At 39.3% G+C, this 21,108-nt stretch overlaps 2 protein-coding genes across 2 annotated transcripts; one reads left to right on the plus strand and one right to left on the minus strand.

Annotated features, from left to right (window-relative positions):
* Positions 1 to 6,143: 6,143 nt before the first annotated feature.
* Positions 6,144 to 8,769, minus strand: LOC133835887 (protein sly1 homolog). The gene is made up of 5 exons (XM_062266031.1): positions 8,611 to 8,769; positions 8,378 to 8,537; positions 7,624 to 8,318; positions 6,859 to 7,568; positions 6,144 to 6,796 (listed from the first exon to the last, which is right to left on the minus strand). The coding sequence occupies exons 1-5, from the start codon at positions 8,636 to 8,638 to the stop codon at positions 6,467 to 6,469; spliced, it is 1,923 nt and encodes a 640-aa protein (XP_062122015.1). The 5' UTR covers positions 8,639 to 8,769; the 3' UTR covers positions 6,144 to 6,466.
* Positions 8,770 to 9,341: 572 nt separating this feature from the next.
* Positions 9,342 to 15,969, plus strand: LOC133850797 (out at first protein; the record flags this gene model as incomplete). The annotated part of the gene is given in 6 exon segments (XM_062286995.1): positions 9,342 to 9,500; positions 11,958 to 12,071; positions 12,179 to 12,337; positions 12,339 to 12,498; positions 13,677 to 14,636; positions 14,688 to 15,969. Coding segments are annotated over 5 exon segments (1,419 nt in total), but the record flags the coding sequence as incomplete, so codon positions are not given.
* Positions 15,970 to 21,108: the final 5,139 nt, after the last annotated feature.

Genomic DNA, 21,108 nt, shown 5'->3' on the forward strand with positions numbered 1-21,108 from the left:
ACATTTTTATGAGTGCATGGCAATATTATGAGGGGTCACTCTCTCTGCATGCGTGTGTGTGTGTGTCCGTGTGTGTGTGTGTGTGCCCATTAATCGCAGGTTAATTGCCTACAAAGCGGTGAGCTAATTGCCCATAGGCAAAAAAGGTATCTCAGGTAAAGGAGACAACAACAAATAGAGAAGAGGGCAAAGAGGAAGCGGCACAAGTGGGCGTAAAGATCGGAGAAGGGATCGTCGTAATATTAGTCAAAAGACAACATTTTATGGTGCATTTGATACTTAAATTCTTTATTGACTAACTCTCAATTTTAACAAAAAGAATTAATAAATAAAAAGAAAATACTGATAGTAAACACTGTTCATTATTTTGTTAACCAAACCTAAGTTTATTATAGTAAATATTATAAATTAATAAAAACATAATAAATTTTTTAAGCCCAAACAGACATGCAAATAAAATTGAGCTTAATTGTAAAATAATATTAATTTGTATTGTATTTAACCATATTTTTAATTAATTCCTTTCCCTTAAATGTGATGATTTAATAATATCTCTTAATATTACTTTAATAGTCTTTAACTAATTATTTTGGTCCAAGATTCTAGTTAAAGTTCGCCTTGACTTTGAATCTGAAAACTCTTTTATTGAGTCACTCTCACTTATTAGCCAAGAATGAAGCAAGAACCTTGATATCCATTTAGATTGCAACCCAATTACAAGATCCAACTGCCTCCCTAATGGGAACCACACACACACATTTACAACAATGTGTATGCAAGAAGTGCTTCAACTTTATTATGCACCAAAATGAAACGAACGAGAAATCGAGGCAGCAAAATTACTTATGTCCAATGCTCGAGTGGAGGATGGAGTTCGAGATGGACGCTGGAGTAGGAGGAGGACGTGGAGGAGGAGGAGACTGCTTGCCACAGCAAGTTGCCTTGTTGCGGGTCCCGATCTGGGACCTGCACATGCGAATACTCAGACTCAGACTCATACCCACACTCATACTTTTACTCATACTCGTACTCAGACTCGTACTCAAAGTCGAATGTATCTTCTAGCGATGACGACGGCAGACAAAGCGGTGCGTGCAATCGCAGCCAGAACAGCGTCAGTTGGACAAAAAACTGAGAGAAAGAGAGAGAGAGAGAGAGTGAGTAAGAGACAGCTGTGCTGAGGGAGAAGAAGAAAGCAATACTGGAACTGACCCAAGACTGAGATGGAGACTGAGATGGAGATGAAGTGCAGAGAGGCTGGACAGAGACTGCGACTGCGACTGCGACCACGCGGCATAAATTGCGTATAAAACATGGAAAATGAAGCGATAAACTTGAGATACGCGATCGTAAAGCAAAGCAACTTCGTCGTCATCGTCGTTGTGGGTTTATGCAGTCAATTCCCAGGCACAGTGGTGCCAAACAGCGTTTAACGAAAGGGAATCTTATAAAAAAGGAACAGTTTAGTAAATATTTCACATTGAAAGCTCAAGTTATAAGTTGAAAAATTGAAATCTGTATTTAAAGTATATAATTTGTAATGTTTATAGCTTAACTTAACAATTCAGAAATTTTATACACTTACGTATATTAATAAGCATACTTTTTTATTTTAGTTGATTAGTAAGTAGTTTCTTTATTTATTAAGTAGTTGAACCAGTACAACAAATCATTAGGACATATAGCAAAAGTATGTTTATCGAATATTTTTAATTGAATTTATTTATTAAAATGCTTAAAAATGTTAAGACTTTGACTTTTTTCTGGAAGTGAGCGAGAATTACTAAATTAATAAATTTGCGAAGCATTAAATATGAAAAAAATAAGGAAGTTCCACTATCCTGCAAAATAAGTAATGAAGATATTAAAAATATTATATTTATTAGTTTTTGCTTGAAGCACTCCCAGAAGTATGCAATAAAAAAGGCAGTAGTATAAATATTTGAATTTTGTATTAAAATAAATATTGATAATGCTTAATTCTTAATCAATTACTATGTTTTAGTAAAATAGCATTAATCATTTTAAAAATATTAATTTGATATAAATATTTATTTCTTATAGTTTTAGATTGCATAGAAATTAATTATAAAATACAATAAAGATTGTCAGAGAAACTATATTAAATAATTATTTAACAATATTCATTGGAACTTTGTTGCAATTCTGTGGCACTTTGCCACACTGTGCCGCCTGTGTGGGGAGTATCCAGGGCAGCATTGGTCACTCGGAGGATGTCAGTGTGTTTGCTTATGCTTGATGAAGCTGTTGGGGAGCGGCTGTCGCTGCTGCTGATGCTAAAGCTGTTGCTGCTGCTTTTGCTGTTGGTGGCCATTAGGCGCGGCCTGTGGAAAGCCTGCGGCTCTGCTTGTGCTTGCAGATGTGGCATGCAGCAACGGCAACGGCAACAGCAACGTCCAACGGCAGGATAATGACACCCCGACCACAACACACAGAGAGCTCATCGAGTGCTGGTGCAGATTGGTAGATCGCTGGATCTGAGTCCGATCCAGCACAGTTATGTGTGCATTTTAATAATGCCCAGCGCCAAGTCAAGTATTTGGTTTTCGTTTTGGGATGGGCGTGGCCAGCCTGCTGATGCGTCACGCAATTTTTTTGTCGGCCGATTTTTTATGATTTCAGGAAATGGCCAAAAGCCATGAAGCATCTTTTATTTTTACTCTCTTTTTTTATATTTATATACATATATAGTTTTGTTGTTGTTGTTGTTGTTCGTCCTCTGTTGGTAGTTTGAGTAGCTAACAAGCCGCTAACAAAGCCAAACAAGCAACTGTTTCGAAGTTATCTCCTGCTCTCAGTCAACTCCTTACCGGTTGATCCGTAAACGTCGTCGTTGTAGTTTGTCGGGCTGCTCTTTTATTGTCGGCAAATATTTGGCCTGCTTTTTTTCGGCTCGTTTCTTGGGGTGCTCTGTTATTATTTGACTGATTAATTAACATGCCACGTTGGACCACCGAAGGTGGCAAGAACGCTAGTGGCAGCAGCAGCAACAACAAACAATTCTCACACAGGATAACACAAAAGATGGCAGTGGCAGCAACAACAACAACAGCAGAAACTAACTAATTGCGACTCAAATATTCAAATCAATGGGCTTACAGTTTGAGAGTCACATAGTTCGAGGCGCATATGTACTTGTCACAGTTTTGGATGAGTTGGAAATCGCTTTCATTTTGAATGACAATAATAATACCGATTTGTGATAATAATAAACAAAAGTGTACAAGTATAAAGTAATGCATTTTGTCCCGCGAAAATTGTAAACAATTTGTAATTTATTTGATTGCAATTTAAATTATTTTGTATTAGCTAATTATTAATTATTATTATTATTAATTTAATCAACTGTTGGAGATTTTTCAATAAATTTAATTGGACTTCTGAAAGCAAATAAGTTAGTATCTAAGCAGCATATTTTAGAATATTCATATTGTATTAAACAAATAAGTTAGTATCTAAGCAGCATAAATGGTATATTTTAATAAACGCCTGACGACAATGTACAAAATTAATTCAATTATTAATCACATGAAAAATGTGCAGTATATAAGCAGCTAATTATCATAGTTTTACATATTTGTTTTCGTTTTTAATATAGTATTTTATTTGTGTAAAAATGTGATTTAGTAAAATTTGTTGCCACCACTTAAACCCCCTATAAACAATAAGAATAGAATAAATTTTTAATGTTACATACTTATCCAGTTTTTGAGATGCTAAAGACAAGCGATCATTGATCAATAAATCAAGAGCAGATGAGTTTCAAGTTTACAAGTTAAATAAACTTGTTACGAAAGAATGGCTGCCATAGCTAAAGAACTCAAGATACTTAAGAACAACACAATGAACAACTTATGATATAAATTCTCAAAAAAATAAAAATGAGATCGTTTCTCATGTGCAAGAAAGGTGCGGCAATAGGTTAAGAAGAGTCCGAGTCAGAGTCAGAATCGAAAAGAAGTAAAGTTTGAGTCAAAGAAAAGAAGGCAAAAGCCAAAGGTTTATGGCTGCTGCACTGGCTCCCAATCTTGGGAGTCCATTCATGTACCTCTCTCAACAAGTGTGTGTGTGTGTATGTGTGTGAGTCCACTTCATTTTGTAGTCTTTGTACGATGTTCTCTGGCCGTCTGACTGGCTGTGCTTTTTTTCTCATTTTTTTCTTCGTTGTTTTTTTTTTGCTCGCTGACGAGGCTCTTCGTCTTCGAATTTTGGAATTTGTTCAGGCTTGTTAAGAGTTGTTAAGATTATGATATATGTATATGTATATAAGTATGTGTCCAAGTGTGTGAGTGTGTGTGTGTGTGTGTGTGTGTGTGTAGCGACGACAGCGGCAGCCATTATGTTTCGCAGCAGGAATGTGGGAAACGGCTGCTGCCTCAGACCACATTTTAAACCCCATCCAGCTACCTCTCTGCACTGTGCTTCTTTATATGTGCTTCAACAATATTTACCCACACACTCACACTCACACACACACACTAACACACACCCACAAATATACACACAGTGGCCACATAATCGATTCATGGCTCTGCGAGTAGCATTTCTTTCATGTTGCGTTGTTAGTTTCTTCTGTTGGATTCTGTTTTTTTTTGCTTCATACGATTTTATGATTTGTTTGAGCGCATCTTTTTGGACCACCCGTGAAATCACTTTGGGTATTCGGGGGCTTGGGATTCTTTATTTTTTTTTGGGGCCCGAGACTGGGCTTTTGTTAAATTGCTCTTGTTTATGTTAACATTTAAATTGTAGCCACGGGTAGCCACACAGTCAGAGTCCGATTTGGAGTTATATCGAGAGTAACCCAACCCAGAGACACACACAACCCAACCAAAACCAATATTTAAACACAACGCTCCATGAATAATCATCGCCGTCATCGTCGACGTCGTCGTCATCATCATCTTTTGGGCCGCTTTCAACATGGCCATCAATTCTGATTTACCAAAAGTGTTAATTAGCCTACCAATGTTGTTGCTCCTCTTCTTATTCAGCGTCTTGTTATTGTTATTGTTATTGTTGCCGTAGTATTATATTTATTACTTTTTTATTTTTGTGATGCTGTGAGCCACTGCCGTCACTTTAATATCCATTCCAAAGATCAATTGTCAGTTGTCTAACAAGCTTCTATTTTAAAAACTGATTGACGTTTCGCAGGGTTAATAATCTTTACTTGTTTTTTTTTTTTAAATATTTAGTAATTTTATTTCTTAATGAACACATCCAAACAAAACTTATATATAAGATATTTCTTTCACATTTATTTGACAAATCCGGAATATTACTGAAATTTAATTTCCAAATGATTTTAATTTCTTTAAAATTACAGTTTTGTAAACGTACAAATTTTTAATAACAATTTTTGGGTATAACTTTTGAATTTAAACTAATTTTTAATTTTTGAATTTATAAAAACCTACAACTAATGAAAATTGCATTTTGAAATCATAAAATATATTAATTTTAAATTTAGAAAGAGCTTACGCACAAAAAACTCCTTCAACAGCTAAAGTGGATAATATTCAATAGACTAAAAAGTTAAATGGAAATACATAAAATGATCTTCTAAATTGCCAAGGAAAATATGCTAAGATTGTAGACATCCATCAGCTTGGAAAAGATATCAAAAAAAAAAACTTAAGTTGGTAAGTTTAATATTAATAATTTGCTAAGGATTATAATATAGCCAAAAATATTAGTTAATTATTTCTTTAGAATTATGATGAAATATAAATTTCTAACACAATGAATAATATTACCCAAATATTCCCATTACCATATGACTCACATTTTCAACTTACTTTTGTGCCAGTGTCAAGTGCGTTAATAGTTTGGGAGCCACTGTTCCATTCATAGTTGCAGACGTGTTATACATAGTGTGGCTGCTTGGTGTTAATTGCAAGGGCTAAGTCCCCAAGTGCCTGGCATAGTTGTCGCCCCATAATTGTTGTCGTTGTGGACGTCGTCGTCATCGTCACCGTCTTTTGCTGCCAGCTGTCTGTCAGCTGTCCATCAAAAGCGTTGCCAACTTGGTGTTAATGGGCGCCTAGAATGCGAGCGCAGTTTGCTGTCTTGAGTTGTCTCCGCTTGTTGCCTGCTCTTGTTGTTTTTGTTGCAGTAGCTGCTGCAGTTGCTGTTGCAGTTGCAATGGCTTGTTGTACACGCGGCAACGCATGTTTTTGCTTGTTGTCCTTCGGGGATTACGCGTCAGTTTCGAGTAATTGCCCATGGCTCACAGCTTTTCAGTTGTTTTTGGTTTTTTCTTTGTTGCCTTGCATTTAATTTATTTTTGGATATGCTTAAAAATATATAAGAAAAAGCCACACGCACACACAAACACACATTACTGCTGTAATTGTTGTTGCTGATGCTATTGATGTTGATGTTGCATCCCTCCTCGATCCCCTTAGGCCGCTCAGCAGCAGTGAAAGGCAATCAGTCGCTCCTAACTCGCAGCGGGCGTCTGAATCTCGCCACCCAGCGCCGACAGCTCCTTGAGAAATTGTCGCGCATTCGTGAGCGTTGAGGCACCATAGATGATGCGTCTGTTCACATTGGACGTCTGCTTCTGTTTGATAAAGTCGACCAGATTCTGATACTCAATGTAATTGCCACCGCCGACCATAAATACAACAGCATCCTGGAATGGTGCACGATTCTTGGGCAGCACATCGCCGCCCTTCAACAGTTTGGGATCCAGATACAAATAGTCGTCTGTCTCTGCATTGCTGCGACACTCCATCACCTGCTCCGTGATCTTGGTGACCGGCAAGTTCTGCAATTTAAATCATTCGTTAATCATATAGTAAAACTATTTTGAAATTGTTTCCTTCTTACATGACGCTTAACCACCAGATTTTTAACGCCCTCCATCACAAAAGAGCTGCCCTGCGATACGAGCTTTGTGAACATGGAAACAGTTCGTGTGCCGCCGCCTTCGTATTGCGTTGCCTGGCTGATGCTCGGCGAGCGATTCATGATTGCCTTCCAGCGTTGTACATAGGCCAAAGATGTCAAATCGCAGCCAGCAGCGTGGAGCGCCTCTCTCAAGCGTTCCTGCTCCGCTTCGGGCAGCTGTTGGCCACAAATGTAGTAGATAATGTACAGACGCAACTTATCCTCAGGCTGTCCAAAGTCAACATCGCGCAGCAACTCGAGCAGCGGCTTATCGAGCGTCTGCTTCGACATGATTTTCTCCTCGATCTCAAAGTACGAGTCTAGGCGACGCGCCTTGATATAATTCAATATAGCAGTGGCAATCTTGGTGTGCATATCAATCAGACGCTTCTTCTCCATCAGCTGCGGCAGTGAGTTGACAGCGTTCGTCAGCCTGGCAGTCGTGTCGTTGACCAGCGAAAAGGCAATATCGGACTCGCCTTCGATGCCCATCGAGGTCTTGAGGCGTTTGATTTCCTCCTCCGAGTTGCGATACGACTCGAGCTCCTCTTGAATCGCCTCGGCCACTGTGGGAAACGGGCTGCCCTTGTGCGTGACCCAGAAACGATCCGTGCGATCCAAATCACAGGCTTTGGGCTTCTTGCGCGTACCTAAAAAAAGAAATTGTAGCTGTTTCAGCTTCAAGAAAATGTGACTTTTGCTTACCAGCTGTGGCAGCTGCTGCCTCGTCCTCCACATAGACCAGATTCAGTCCCAAGTCGAGCACATCGTGCACCATCGCCTGATAGGACCACGTGTGATGCAGCGGCGTCGCCAGATCCATGTTCCTGTCCAGCAGTAACAGCACAGGTCGTTGAAAGCTAAACACGCCGCCTCCTGCTTGCGTCGCATCCATGTGGAACAGATTCGCACGCGCATCCCACAAATTTTCACGTAGTTTCTTCTCTAGCTTGCGGGCCACCATCTCAGCAGCACTATTCCTTGGACAGCGTATGATGGGCACATTCCCTAGCGTGACAAACAGTGCAAATAGCGAGTCCACAATCGAATCCATCAGTGCCTCCATCTCCTCGTCGCGAGTGTTGGCTCGATTAATGGCATAATAGGAGAGTTGATCGCTCTGCTGATGCTTGAGAATGAAGAAATCATCCTCGAGACTGATGAAGTTCACATACTGATCGTAGACACGATGTATGTTGGCCACACAGCCAGCATGCAACGCCGCAGCTGCCAGATTCTCGATCTTGCTCCTCGTGATGGGTGCAAGAAAGTTGAGATGATAAATGTCGTATAAACCATTGGAGAAGTCCTGTTGGATGCGATCGAGATTCTCATCGGTGGGCAGACAAAAGTACACGGCGGGCACATCGGGTATAGAGTCACGGTCCGAGTGCAATTGCCTATATATACATAGTATGATTAATTATTGTTATTAGGTTCGCTTTTTTTTATTACTCACACATGCAACGTCACGCCGAGTTCGCGCAATTCCTTAATGGATATAATGGGCGAGATAATGTCCTGACCTACGCGATCGTATATCAATATCTTCCACACGGGCTCGGCAGCCAAAGCTTTTGGCTGCTGCGAGTTTAAATTAAGCATTTGCTTAATTGCATCTACAAAAAAACAATAAAAAGGGAGTAAAAAGTTATTCTACTTAAGTATATGTGTAATACTCTTAACACATACTTATTTGCCTCTCCCGTAAACTTAACATAGTGTTTAGTGCTTCTTTATTGCAATGCTCACAGTACAAATTTGTTTTAATTAATTAAATTGTCTTAAAACAACATAATTTACAAAATACAACACGTCACAAGCGAAAAGGAATCCGTTATCTGGCCAAAATTAGTACATTACAGCAGCAACAGCTGTGACTTGGACGTGTGGCGGTGGTTCGATAACCGACTATGGCTGCACTGTTATGCCAATATCGGTAATCATGTTGTTTATAGTGCTGATATCATGATATGCATTATACAACGCAATAAAAATCAATTGTTAAATTTTATTTTTAATTAAGCAATTTATTGAATTAAAGTCCTTGATTTAATTTCCTTAACATTTTAAAAAAAGGCTAATTGTAACAGATGCTGTAGTTTCGCAACACTGCTGTTAACGCTCTGGTTCTTTGGAGAGCGTCGCGCGCTGTTAAGTTAGGCTGTTGTTATTTTGCGTCAAACTTTCATCGGGAGAGGGCGTGTGTCGCGGACGCCGAAAGAAAAGTTGTTCGCGTATTTTTGTCCAGCGCAAGAGAAAAATAAATCGCAAATAAATATTAAATATATTATTGAAGTGAAAAGTGCATTGTGGAGTGGCAAGTGTCTAAACAATCGCAATGATATTAGATTCGAAGAGGCCCAAACGACAACAAACTAGACAATCGCAATGGCTCATTGAACATCGCAATGTGTTAAAAAAAATGCTACCTATCGGAACGCTCTCGTTGCGGCAGACGGTCGGTCAGTTATTATCATTTTTTTAAGCACAGTCGCGGCTTCCTTTGGCTCATCCTCTGCAATATGTTGCTTGCTGCCAACAAAAGTGATGCACAGCTGCTGATAAATGTACAAAATCAGGTGCGTTTATTTCCGAAAACATTAAAAAACACACGCACTGTTAATGGAAGTTTAGATGGCGATGGCGACGTTGCTGGCGCCGCTTCTGTCGCTGCTTTTCGAACATCAAATTCGAAAACAAGAGAGTACGAATGAGTGTGAGAGAGCGAATGTGAGATAGAGAGCATGCTGCATCAGCTGCTTTTAATTGTTTTTGTTTTTTGTAGAATCTAATTAAATTCGTTGAATTAGCGAGACGAATTGATGATGATGCATTGCCAAACTGTCCTTGAACTTTTTGGTGAAATAGAAAAGCTCTAGCAGTTGTGCAAGTCATTCGAGTAGTTTTCACTTTTCTTATTTGGCAATTTCTTTTCGTTTGTTTTGTTTGCTTGTTTGGTTATTTTCGCATGCACGTGGCTTACGTTGTAATCATAATATTGACATTTGCTCTGGCGTTTCTATAAATTTTAGATTACCTTTGCCAAAAAAAAGTCGCGTACAAAAACCACAATGAATGAATGTAGTGTGTGTGTGTGAGTTTGTGTTTGTTTACATGTGACATCCTTCGCCATTGCTGTGGTGTCCCTGGCCTCAAAATGTCTGATGCTGCTGCCGGCGTCGCTGTCAACGGCGACGTCACTGTTGCTCTCTCTCATCGTCGTGAGCTTTGTTTACGTTCGCTTTGTTCAAACATACAAAGGCAGTGTACACACACACACACACACACACAAACAGGGCAAAGGCACACAAACACACGTGCACATTTATTTGTGTACATTGTGAGCCCAACAGAAGTTTTCGGCCTTCGGCTTTGGGCATCTCAAATGAATGAACTTTGTAATGATTAATTCTGGGCACAAAAATGACACGACAAGCAATTAGCTGAAAATACATGCACAGCATATGGCACACGCTTAAATGAGCAATCGATAGGTGTTATCGATCTTTCGATATAATACTAGCCTAGCTAGTGGTTATGATGGAGGGTCTTTTTAATTAAATTTGGGTTCACAGTTTTATCAGCAGTGCTGATATTATTTAATTTAATATTATTTATATAGAACAATATATCACTTTAAAAATGACACAAGTGGGTGTGATAAGAGTAAGATAAGATTACATGGCTTTAGAGCTACTTCAGCATATAGTATATTATTTTAAATAAAGAAATTTATCTATCTATAATGAATTTATAGAATTTATGTAGAGAAAGGTAGACTAAAATTACTAGATACTTGAAAGATATCGTAGTTGGTGCTTATATAGGTCATATCAAATTATCAATATAATGTACCAAAACTGGTACATTTTTTATGCGTTGGTACATTGGATCACTTTTTTTCATATTAGTACATTTTCAATATGCCTGGTCTAGTATTTAAATTTTTCTTAAAATTTTATGTACACACATATTATTTTAAAAAATGTGTCCCCAGACACAAATTTTGTATTAGTTAGAAATTGAAAAGTATAATTGATAAATCAAAGTTCTGTTTTTGGTTTTCTTTTTATACTATATACTATACTATAAATTGAAGAAAAACATTAAATATGAAATAATAAAAGATAATTTAAAAAAAACGTTAACAATGTAGTATAAAAAAATTCCGAAAAAAAATGTGGTACATGTTGCTAAAATTGGTACATTTTTTTTTTCAAAATTTTGGTACAACAAATTTTTTTGGAATGCCAATCGTGAATATAACGTAATTTTCCTTTGATACCAAGACGATTAATTACCCGAGATAAAAATTAATAGATTTTTAATTTTTGTCAGAAAAGTTTTGTTAGAATGAACTAAAAATGAAATTGACTTAAAGCTAGTAGAACACTTCGAGTTATCTCAAACAGTAGATTGTAGCTCATGAGTTTCATAAGGATTTATGCTTTCATCAAGCTGGGGAAATGAGAATGCTAATTGCAGTACATTTCTCACTCCCCCCAAGTTCAGTTGGGTGCACGAGTTTCACACATGTTGATGAGATGTTGGGGGCCCATTCAGTTTGTTGTTTGTGCTTGTCATGTTGTTGTTGAACTACTTTTGGGGACAGACCCCAGTTCGCAGTCCCTCATCTCGTTTTTACCTTTTCTTCTCGTTGGTTGTTGCTTTTGCCTTTTTGCCTTTGCTTTGGCAATTTCACTATTTTTGTGTTTTATTTTTATGTATTTTTGGTTTTTTTTTGCTCAACTCTCTTGACTCTAATTTGGTTCATGGCCGTGTCGCGCTGTTTGTTGCTCTTGCTACTCTTGATGCTTCTCGTCCTCGTCCTCGCCCTGGTCCTGCGGCTGTCATAGTTAATTTGTGCCCTAGCTGCGTCTTGGGTTTCCATTGTTGTTGTCGCGTCTCTATTAATATTCTAGCATGTCCTTTGGGCTGCATAGCAAGGCAAGGCGAGGCGAGGCGAAAGCGAAGTATGATTACGGAATTCGGTCGAGTTTCTTACACTTGTTGCATCTGCTTATTGTAATTCGCAGGGTGGCGAGGTGATACAGGAGAGCATTACGTCCAACATTGGCGAGGACTTGATTACCCTGGAGTTTCAGAAGACCGACGGCACTCTCATCACACAGCTGATCGACTTTCGCAATGTGAGTGAAAGTGCTATAAAAAAAAATGCAATCAACAATGGGAATTATCTTTGCTCTTTGTCTGTGTCTCTGTCCCTATTTCTCTCTCGGTATCTGTCACAATGCAGGAGGTGCAAATACTCAAGGCCTTGGTGCTGGGAGAAGAGGAACGTGGCCAGAGTCAGTATCAAGTGATGTGCTTTGCAACCAAGTTCAACAAAGGCGACTTTATCTCGTCGGATGCAATGGCCAAGCTGCGCCAAAAGAATCCTCACACCATTCGCACCCCCCGAGGAGGACAAGGGACGCGAGACGTACACGATGAGCAGCTGGGTTCAATTGAATCGCTCGCTGCCCATCACACGTCACATGCAATCGCTCTGTGCGGAGGCCACAGATGCCACCTATGTGCGTGATGTAGATCTCAAGGCTTGGGCCGAACTGCCAGGTGAGTGGACATCAGGTTTATCCTTCTCCTCCTGCTCTTGCTCTTCCTCTGGCAACTCGACTGCATGCTTCTAATTGATTTAAACGGAGTACAACACAAGCATTGGGGCATAAGGAAGGCAGCTTTTGAATAGCAAACTGCACTTGAAACTTGGCCAAAATCGAGGCGTGTGTTTTAGACACTTGAAAGCGGATTGCTTTTCTGCGAAATACGCTTTTGTGCAGCTATGAAAGGCTTTCAATGAATCTCAAATTTCGCGAACAGTTTTCTAAGAATAAATTGAAAATAAGGGTAAAATCATGAAACAAGATTCAATCTTGTGCTAATGAGCTTAAGAGAAAGGTTAATTGGTATCTCGTTAAGAAACAAAACATGTCCGACTCCGTAGTTATCTAAGCAGTCTCAAATAACTACTTAGCTCTTAAAGCTATTCGTCTGTCTGACTGTCTTTCTGTCTGTCCATCCATTTGGATGCTTGGATCTCACAAATCACAAAAGTCAAATCCACATAATTAGTCCCAGCAATTAAATAAGTAAATGCGCAGCTTTAAAATATTCTTGGCACGCTCTCTTTGCGCTTTTAATTAAAAGAAAACGAATTGTCATTGGAATTCAAAATATATCCTTTTAAATTGCAAGCAAGCAACTTATAAGAAGCGTATTTTTAGCAGCTGCAATTAAAATATACTATTAAAAATGAACTCAAGCTCTTCTTCGCTTTCAACTGGAAAGATTTAATGGAGTATTGATTAGATTTGACATTTCTAGAGTCTGAGTTGCGAATTCTCTAAAGTTTCGCTCTTTTTCAAATTGAATTTTTCGCTCTTCGCTTCTTATTATTTTACTTTTCTGAGATGAAATGAACAATTTTTCTCCAGCTTAACAAAAACATTCCAGCTTAGCTGCCTCTCCAGAAACTTCTTGTGTTTCCCTGTTGGGAATTGCTGCCACTTCTTGTGATGAGTTTGGTTCAAATCTAATGGAATATTGTATGCGAGTTTGCTTTCCACATTATTGTTGTGCAACTTTTACCTGAACAGTTTTGTTTGCTTTGCCTCACTTTTTGGCATCTCTTTTTTATTTTGTGTTTTTTTTTTTTTTTGTTTCGTTTTTGTGCTTTTCCCGGTCGCTGGTGTGTTGTGTTGTCAACTGCGCGGCATTTTGGTTGACATGGTTAGGCTCCTCGATTTCCAGCCTGGAGGCGGCAACCGAGAAATTTCCCGATGCGCTCTCCACGCGCTGTAACGAAGTGAGCAGCCTGTGGGCGCCGTGTCTCTGTGCGCTGGAAACCTGCATCGGTTGGTATCCGTGTGGACTGAAGTACTGCAAGGGGAAGAGCGCAACGAATGGGGGCGACACGTCCGGCGCCCAACAGCAGCAGCAGCAGACGAATTATCGCTGCGGCATCAAGACCTGCCGCAAGTGTACACAGTTCACCTATTATGTGCGGCAGAAACAACAGTGCCTCTGGGATGAATGACGACGCGGCGAGCTGCAGCTGCTGCAGATGCAGATGCAGATGCGATGCGCCAAGCGGGAGCGGCATGATGATGTGGCATGCGATGCTGCAGCGGGAATTGCAAGTGAAACAACGGCAAATGCAAAAGCAAAAGCAACGACAATAACAACCACTACAACGGGAGCAGCTACAACGAGAGTGACAGCGGCAAAAGCAAAAACAAGAACAAAAACAACAACGACCAACAAATTACGCCAACTGCTTTTGTTGGTGCAACAGCAGATGCCTTTTGCACTGTGGAACTTTCCGGTCCATCACATTTCCCATCATCATCATCAACAGCAGCAGCAGCAACAGAAGCAGCAGAAGCATGCTCAGCAGCAGTCCCATGACATTCATTCCCTTACCCAATCCCAGTCCGAGTCGTCAGACTCCTCAAAATCCCAGGCTGAAGCCCATCATCATAATCATCATCACACAGCTACCGCCGTCTTGTCGACATCGACGTCGCATCACCCATCAACAATGGCCGCCATCGTGGCGTGATAATGAAAGCAGTGAAAGGACTCCTCGGACTGGGACTGGGGAATGTGGAGGGAGGAGAAAACATGGACACGAACACTCACAACTAACAAGCAGCATTAAAACACACTCATTGCTCTCACACTCACTTCAGTGTGTGTGTGACACTCTTTTTTTTGTATGATTATTATTATTATTTTATTTTCAGGTTCATGTATCATTATGGGCTGTATATATGTAACTAACGAATGTCTAGAGTAGAGAGCCAACATACAAGCTCTGCATTTACGCTTATGCTTAGTCAATGTCTGATGAGCTGAATAAACATTTTCAATAATGTCAACACAATTAATCAATAATAATTACCACACTGATAATCAGATCCCGCATTTTCCTCATTTCCATACTTGTTTCACATCATTTTCAATGCTGATTATCTCATACACCTTTTCTTACTGTGTATCTCTCAGTTGTGTGTGTGTGTGTTTATCTTTTGCTTTTCACATTAAATAATGATTCATTAAGTTTATTGACGCAGTTCGACAAAATTTCCAGCATTTGCTTTTGTGCCTTCCTTTCGTTTTCCATTTCCCTTTTCCATTTTACCATTTGCCGTAATTAATGTGTGTACATAATAATAATACAAATAATTGTCGCTTCATTAAATTTTCGCTTTACGCTCGTTTTTCCACCTCAACCTCAATCATACTTATTATTTTCTCTCTCATAATTCGATTCAAGAAGCTCAAGCAACAGAAAAAATAATGTTTATATAGCATTTAGAGTCGAGACACACAGACCCACAGTTCTCCAAATCTGTTTTCCCCAGCAATTTCCGATGGTAGAGTTTGAGTTTGGGATTAAATTGAGATTCTTTCCGTTTTCATTTTTGGCATCACAATTTATACGAGAGCAAATCGTGGGTCTGTTAATTAAAGAATATAAAATTAAATGTGGCCTTAGCATATTTTATGAGCGCAAGGATTTGGCGAACATTCAACAACAAATGAAAAAGCAAACACACTCCAAAACACTGTCTGAATTGTGCTCATAATAGTAATTAAAGTTTTACTTACTTGCCATATGTAAGAGAGGGTAGTTTATAATGTTTCGTATACATACTATACTAACTACAAAACGACTGCCGCAAATGCTTTTTTACATAATTATCCCAAAGATGGCTGTTCATTAAAACCCAAGTAAAAAAACAAAAACAAAGAATTCTATTTGTAACTATGAATCTATTTTTCATTCTTTCTCCTCTAAAGAGTTTAAATCATTTAATTGCTCCGCCTGCCTTTAACTTGATATTTGTCCTCAAAAAACTTTATCCGTATTATATATAACCTTGATACTATATTTAGATGAATGAGATAATACAAATAAGAATCGATGGAAACACAATACCAAGAACAATAATCTATTGTAAAATTTGACAAAATATAAATGCAAAAAAAAAACCTAGTGTCTACTTTAGAGTCTACTTAGAATGGCTATTTTCCTAAAGAGCATACTACAATTTATTGAAGATTAAAGACGATGATAAATGCAATGAAAATGTACACAACAAAAAATTCAACGAGAATTTCAATTTCGACGATAACATGAGAGATGAGAAGATGGAATAATAGTGATAATAATTTTTTCTACCAAAATGGCAAGGCAACAAAACTGTCTCCCTGTAACTCTTTCTCACACTCACAGATAATGTATAAAATGGGGCGGGAAATAAATGAAAAGTGTATATAATGCTAAGTTAACTGAATAATTAGTTGTAACATAAATGTAACTATAACTGTAATTCTAACTGTAACTATAACTCTTAACTGTAATTGATAATTGAGGAGAAAACTAAACACAATCTGATTCTTATATACTACCATGAAGAAAACAAAACAAAACAAAAAAATGAAAGAAAAAATCGAATAATCGACTAGTCATAATAAAAGCAGCTGAGAAATTCTACATTTTATAGAAAAAAGAAAAAAAAAACATAAAAAATGTGTCGTATATTGTATTGAGAACTTAAACCACTTGTGAATTACAGACACTCAATTGAGAATTGCCGCTTCTTACTGACGCTATCAATGTAAACACACAGCCTCGGAATGCATTTTAATAATCATTCATGTGTTGCCCTCTCTTCCCCTCTCTAGCAGAAGGTGCAATGTGCTGCTGAGTCTCCATATCCATCTCCATCTTCTTCAGCTCTCGAACTGCGTCATCGAGTCGAGCCAGTGGCAAATCCTTTATGCGATTTGTAATTCATGAGCAGCGCGCACAGATTCTTATCATTTATTTTGCTGCGCCATCGGTATCGAGAGTGCTAGACAAAGTGCCAGACAGACGGACAGACAGACGCAGAGACGTTGGGCTTGTTGGCTTTAACTATATTCATGGCAGGCAAACTGTGGAGAAGCACAAGACGTGCGGAAACCAAATCGGCGTCGTAGAAAATTGAATTTGCTTCGCAGGGAGCAACAGCAGCTGCGTTGGCACAACTCCTCCTCAGACGGGGGGTATTGGTATTGACGGGGAAGAAGGGAAAGCAAACGTATGTGCATGCCTAATGAGCCATGAAATACCAGGGATTGTATCCCTTCTCCACTCTGTCTCGCTCTCTCTCTCTCTCTCTCTCTCTCTCTCTCTCTCTCTCTCTCTCTTTGTCAGTCGAGTTCTTTTCGCAGTCTGGGCACATTGGTGGGTAATCAGCGGCAGCTGGTCAACTCTTGTCAGCTGCTGATTGTGGCGTTCTCGGGCGGGTCAAAGGCGCCACACCCCCCCTCTTTGACCTCTGCACTCTCGAGTCTCCGGGTTATACATACAGACAAAATAAATACATGCTATGTATGTGTATGTAAATATTTATAAAGCGTAAGCTACATAATTACAGCTGTGATGAGGGCTGCTGGCGCGTAAATCAAACAAAATCAACTCTCTGTCCTGTCCCTCTCCTCCTCTCTTTGCCGCCCCTGTGGGTGTGCTCTTAATTAAGTTTACAACTCTCGCAATTCGATTTTCCTTTGCGCTTTCGTTGTGGCATGAGGGGGGTCGGTAGCCACGGTGACCAGTGCACCACACAAAAGCGTCGAAAGCGTTTTGTTTGCAACGTTTAATTTTAAAGATCGTAAAGAACATTTACACTTTTAGTTTTACTGACTTTAAAATTGTCAGATGTTTATAGGCAATCTTTGGAATTATTATTTTGGAATACTCCCTGCTAAATGTATCATTTATGGAACACAATATTGATAATATCGAAAAATGTAGAAGTTCAATTAAAGTGAGTAAAAAAAAGCGATAACGATGAAAGTAAGCTAAATTGATCATATGAGGTAAGTCTATATAAATATTCAATTACTTTAAATACGATAAAGATAATAAGAATATTTTAAATTGAACACTTAGAAGAAATCGTATATTCAATTTCACTGCGTTAATTCTTTAAGCAACTATTAGTTTTAAGTTTACTAATTTCATAATGCATAGATCAAAGAGCGAGTCTGATTATTACTCGCTTGACTTTGACACTTTTGTCGCCTGTGGCAGCTTCAACAGTTAGCCAATGTTGATCAGACGTTCAGCATATGCGGACACAGCCGAGTGCTTGTTGTCGTTGTTGTTGTTGTTGTTGCTGATGTTTTGCTGTTATTGAGTTTAAGTATTTGTGGCGGCCATATGCACTTTTCGTATTGACTTTTCCAGGTCAAAAGGCGTCTGTGTGCTTAACATTTGCATAACTACTTAAAACACACAAACACACACACACACACTTCAACACACTCGCAGTCGCTCTTGCTCTTTCCTCACTTTAATGAATATCGCTCATACGCCATGTAATCATCGCAACTATCAAAATAGGCGCGCAGCAGTCGCTTTTTCGGCGTTGGCAACACTCAAAGTTCAAGGCTTACAGTCGGCTATATATAGCCACGCCCCCCGCCGTGGCTCGAATGTGTATCCGCCTCCCACCGCCTGAGCCATCAGCGTTAATTTTGTTGGGTCACGTAGGGCAATGAGAAACAGCAGCAGCAGCAGCAAAGCTGACGACTTGCCAACAATAATAACAACAGCAACAAGGAAAGCCTTTTAAATGAAATTTGCACTTGACAACTTGACGAACTGACGCATTGACGCAATGAATGAACGCCGCAGACATTCGGCTCGACCATTTGTTTCATTCTAATTGAAAGTTTTAACAATTAGCAGAGAGAAGTCGCAAATGCGCGTTATGCAAATGCTGCTGCCGCCTACGCCAGAAAGTAGGCAACAAGTTTTGTAATTTTGACCCTTGAGAGGAATGCAATTTCATGTAAATTACAAAATAAACATTTCTCAGACTTGGGAGAAAATATTGTTGAGCAAATGCCTCGACTCGTTATCAAATAGTTTTCATTTGTAGCATTTTTGCTTTGTGAAAATAATACTCAAGAATTTAATTGTTTTCTTTCTGATGGCCTTTTAATGGTTACTGCTCGCCTGGAATTGCTTTATTTTGTATTTTGTGAATTAAGATCGGAATATTGCTCTTGTCATGCTTATCTATGGTATTATTGCGTGAGCAGTGGGCGTGGCAGAGCTGCCTCCGATGATGGCTTTGCCTTCAATTGCAACGCACATAAATCAATGACAATCAAAATTCATTTCGTTTTGCGTTGATTTATTGCGTTTGTTTGATTTGCTAGAGCGCTAGATGGCTACACAGATAGATTGATATACTCAACGTGGAACAGAGACAGCGAATAAACGAAAGAGAGAGATGGATATATGTTATGCATGCTGAGGTCCTGCCTTTTCCTTATCAGCAATGCATATTAATGCGAACGGTACTCGGGAGGCGTAACAATGGGGGGATCAACGTTGTTCGTTTGTGCTTTTTTTTCTTTTTTGATATTTCTTTCTTCTTTTCGTTTTACTTTTCTGTATAAATATTAAATGTTGGGGAGGGGGCTGTTGTAGGTGGGTAACCTTTCTGCCAAATCATCAATCAATCAAACGCGTGTGATTTGCTACAGTTCAAATTTCGCTCTCAGTTCAATCGTTCAGGCATTCAAGCAGAAATACAAATATTTGCTTTTTTCCAAAGTACAATAGCGCCTACACTCTCACACCCACTCCCACTCCCACTTTCTTTGCCACTCTCAAAAGGCGTGGTATACCTTTTTTTTTTTTGGCTGAGCTCAAGAGCTGAAAACAGCAGGAGGGCTTAAGCCTCGTCGTCCGTAAGTCCGTCAGTGCGTCCGCTTGTTCCTTCACCTGACTGACATGGCTTACAAATGGAGGAAGTTCCCTCCCCCCCCTCGTGAAAAAAGGGTAAGCCAAGCATCTCTGGCAGCAGCTGCTACTTTGCGACTCTCCTCTGACTGCCTAATCTCCTGTGTGATGTGCTTGCAACCTGTTACATGGCCGCCTAGCTCTGACTAGCTGCCCCCTGAAGAGCCTCAGGGCCAAGAGTGCGCTAAGAGAGCTGCTCTCTGGACGAAGGCCTACGACGCTTTACGTTTGTCAAACGGTATGAGTAATAAGGCTCAGTGAAATTATTTAGAAAATTCCATCTTAAGGCTACGCACACGACAAATTCTTAAAGGTAAATGCTGTGAATGTTGGAGAATTTAAAAAATAAATATAATAAGTTCAACTTGACTTTGGTCTTAAGGCTATTACATATATTTATGCGGTGGCCTGACAACGTTCTTTGTCAATCCGGTCGATAACTAATAAAGGAAAATGCATAAAAATGAAAGTAACGGTTTATGAACGTTGAGATACTGCGTCTGTAAATGTTTTATAGCGCAAATGAAAGGGACAAACTCTTGCTTTTTATTTCAACTTTTGCTGAAGAAGTTATACAATTTTTCCCGGGGATTATTAAACGTACAGCTGATAAATGTTTCAAGCTATAAGCGTTTAAAACTGAAGGCGAAGTTATGTATTTAAGAAATGGATTTCCAGGAAATATAAAGCTATAAACTTAGATTTAAATGCCTACAGGGTATGCACATTAAATATCTGCTGTGAAATTGATACATTTAAAAGTTGATCAACAGCTGGTGCTGCTTTTGTCAGTTAAAAGCCCAGATATTTGCGCAAAGTGTAATCCTCCGTTCAAATTGTCAGAGTACTCCAATTAGCTGACGAAGTGACTGGACTGAAGTGGAATGGAATGAAGCTTGGCCTCCCCAAAATGAGCTGCTTCCGATTTTGGGCCGAGCTGCTTCGACTTCTTCTTTGCCTGACAGCCAATCCGGTTGCTTGCCGTTTTCTTGAATTGTTGCCAAAACAATTTATGCTGGATTTTGGGCAACATTTTGCGCACAATTGAAAATTGTGCAATTGCATTTGTCCTGACAGCAAACGCATAGAGAGGAGGAGAGGAGGGTGACGACTGCTAAGTGATGGCAGGAAATGCTGTGCAGCAGCTGTCGCTTGAGTTTTGCATATTTATTCAATATCAAAATAGGCGACAGTTAAATTGTAAATAAGTTGCAGTTGCTGTTGTTGTTGCCTCTTTGCCTCGTTGCAGCTGTGGCAATAATTACGAACAATGCGATAATGCGACGGCTGCCTTGCTTCGAAAACTTTAATGAGAGGCAGCACATAAAACGGAAGTGGGAGGACAAAAGCGACAA

The sequence above is a fragment of the Drosophila sulfurigaster genome, chromosome 2L, assembly GCF_023558435.1.
Source record: "Drosophila sulfurigaster albostrigata strain 15112-1811.04 chromosome 2L, ASM2355843v2, whole genome shotgun sequence".
NCBI lineage: Eukaryota > Metazoa > Arthropoda > Insecta > Diptera > Drosophilidae > Drosophila > Drosophila sulfurigaster.

Excerpts from the sequence above, each read along its gene's own strand:
- LOC133835887 (XM_062266031.1), bottom strand. The coding sequence starts at position 8,638 with ATGTTAAGTTTACGGGAGAGGCAAATAA. Across the intron at positions 8,319-8,377 it reads CTCGGCGTGACGTTGCATGT|GCAATTGCACTCGGACCGTG; the intron begins GTGAGTAATAAA and ends ATGTATATATAG. Across the intron at positions 7,569-7,623 it reads GGCAGCAGCTGCCACAGCTG|GTACGCGCAAGAAGCCCAAA; the intron begins GTAAGCAAAAGT and ends TTCTTTTTTTAG.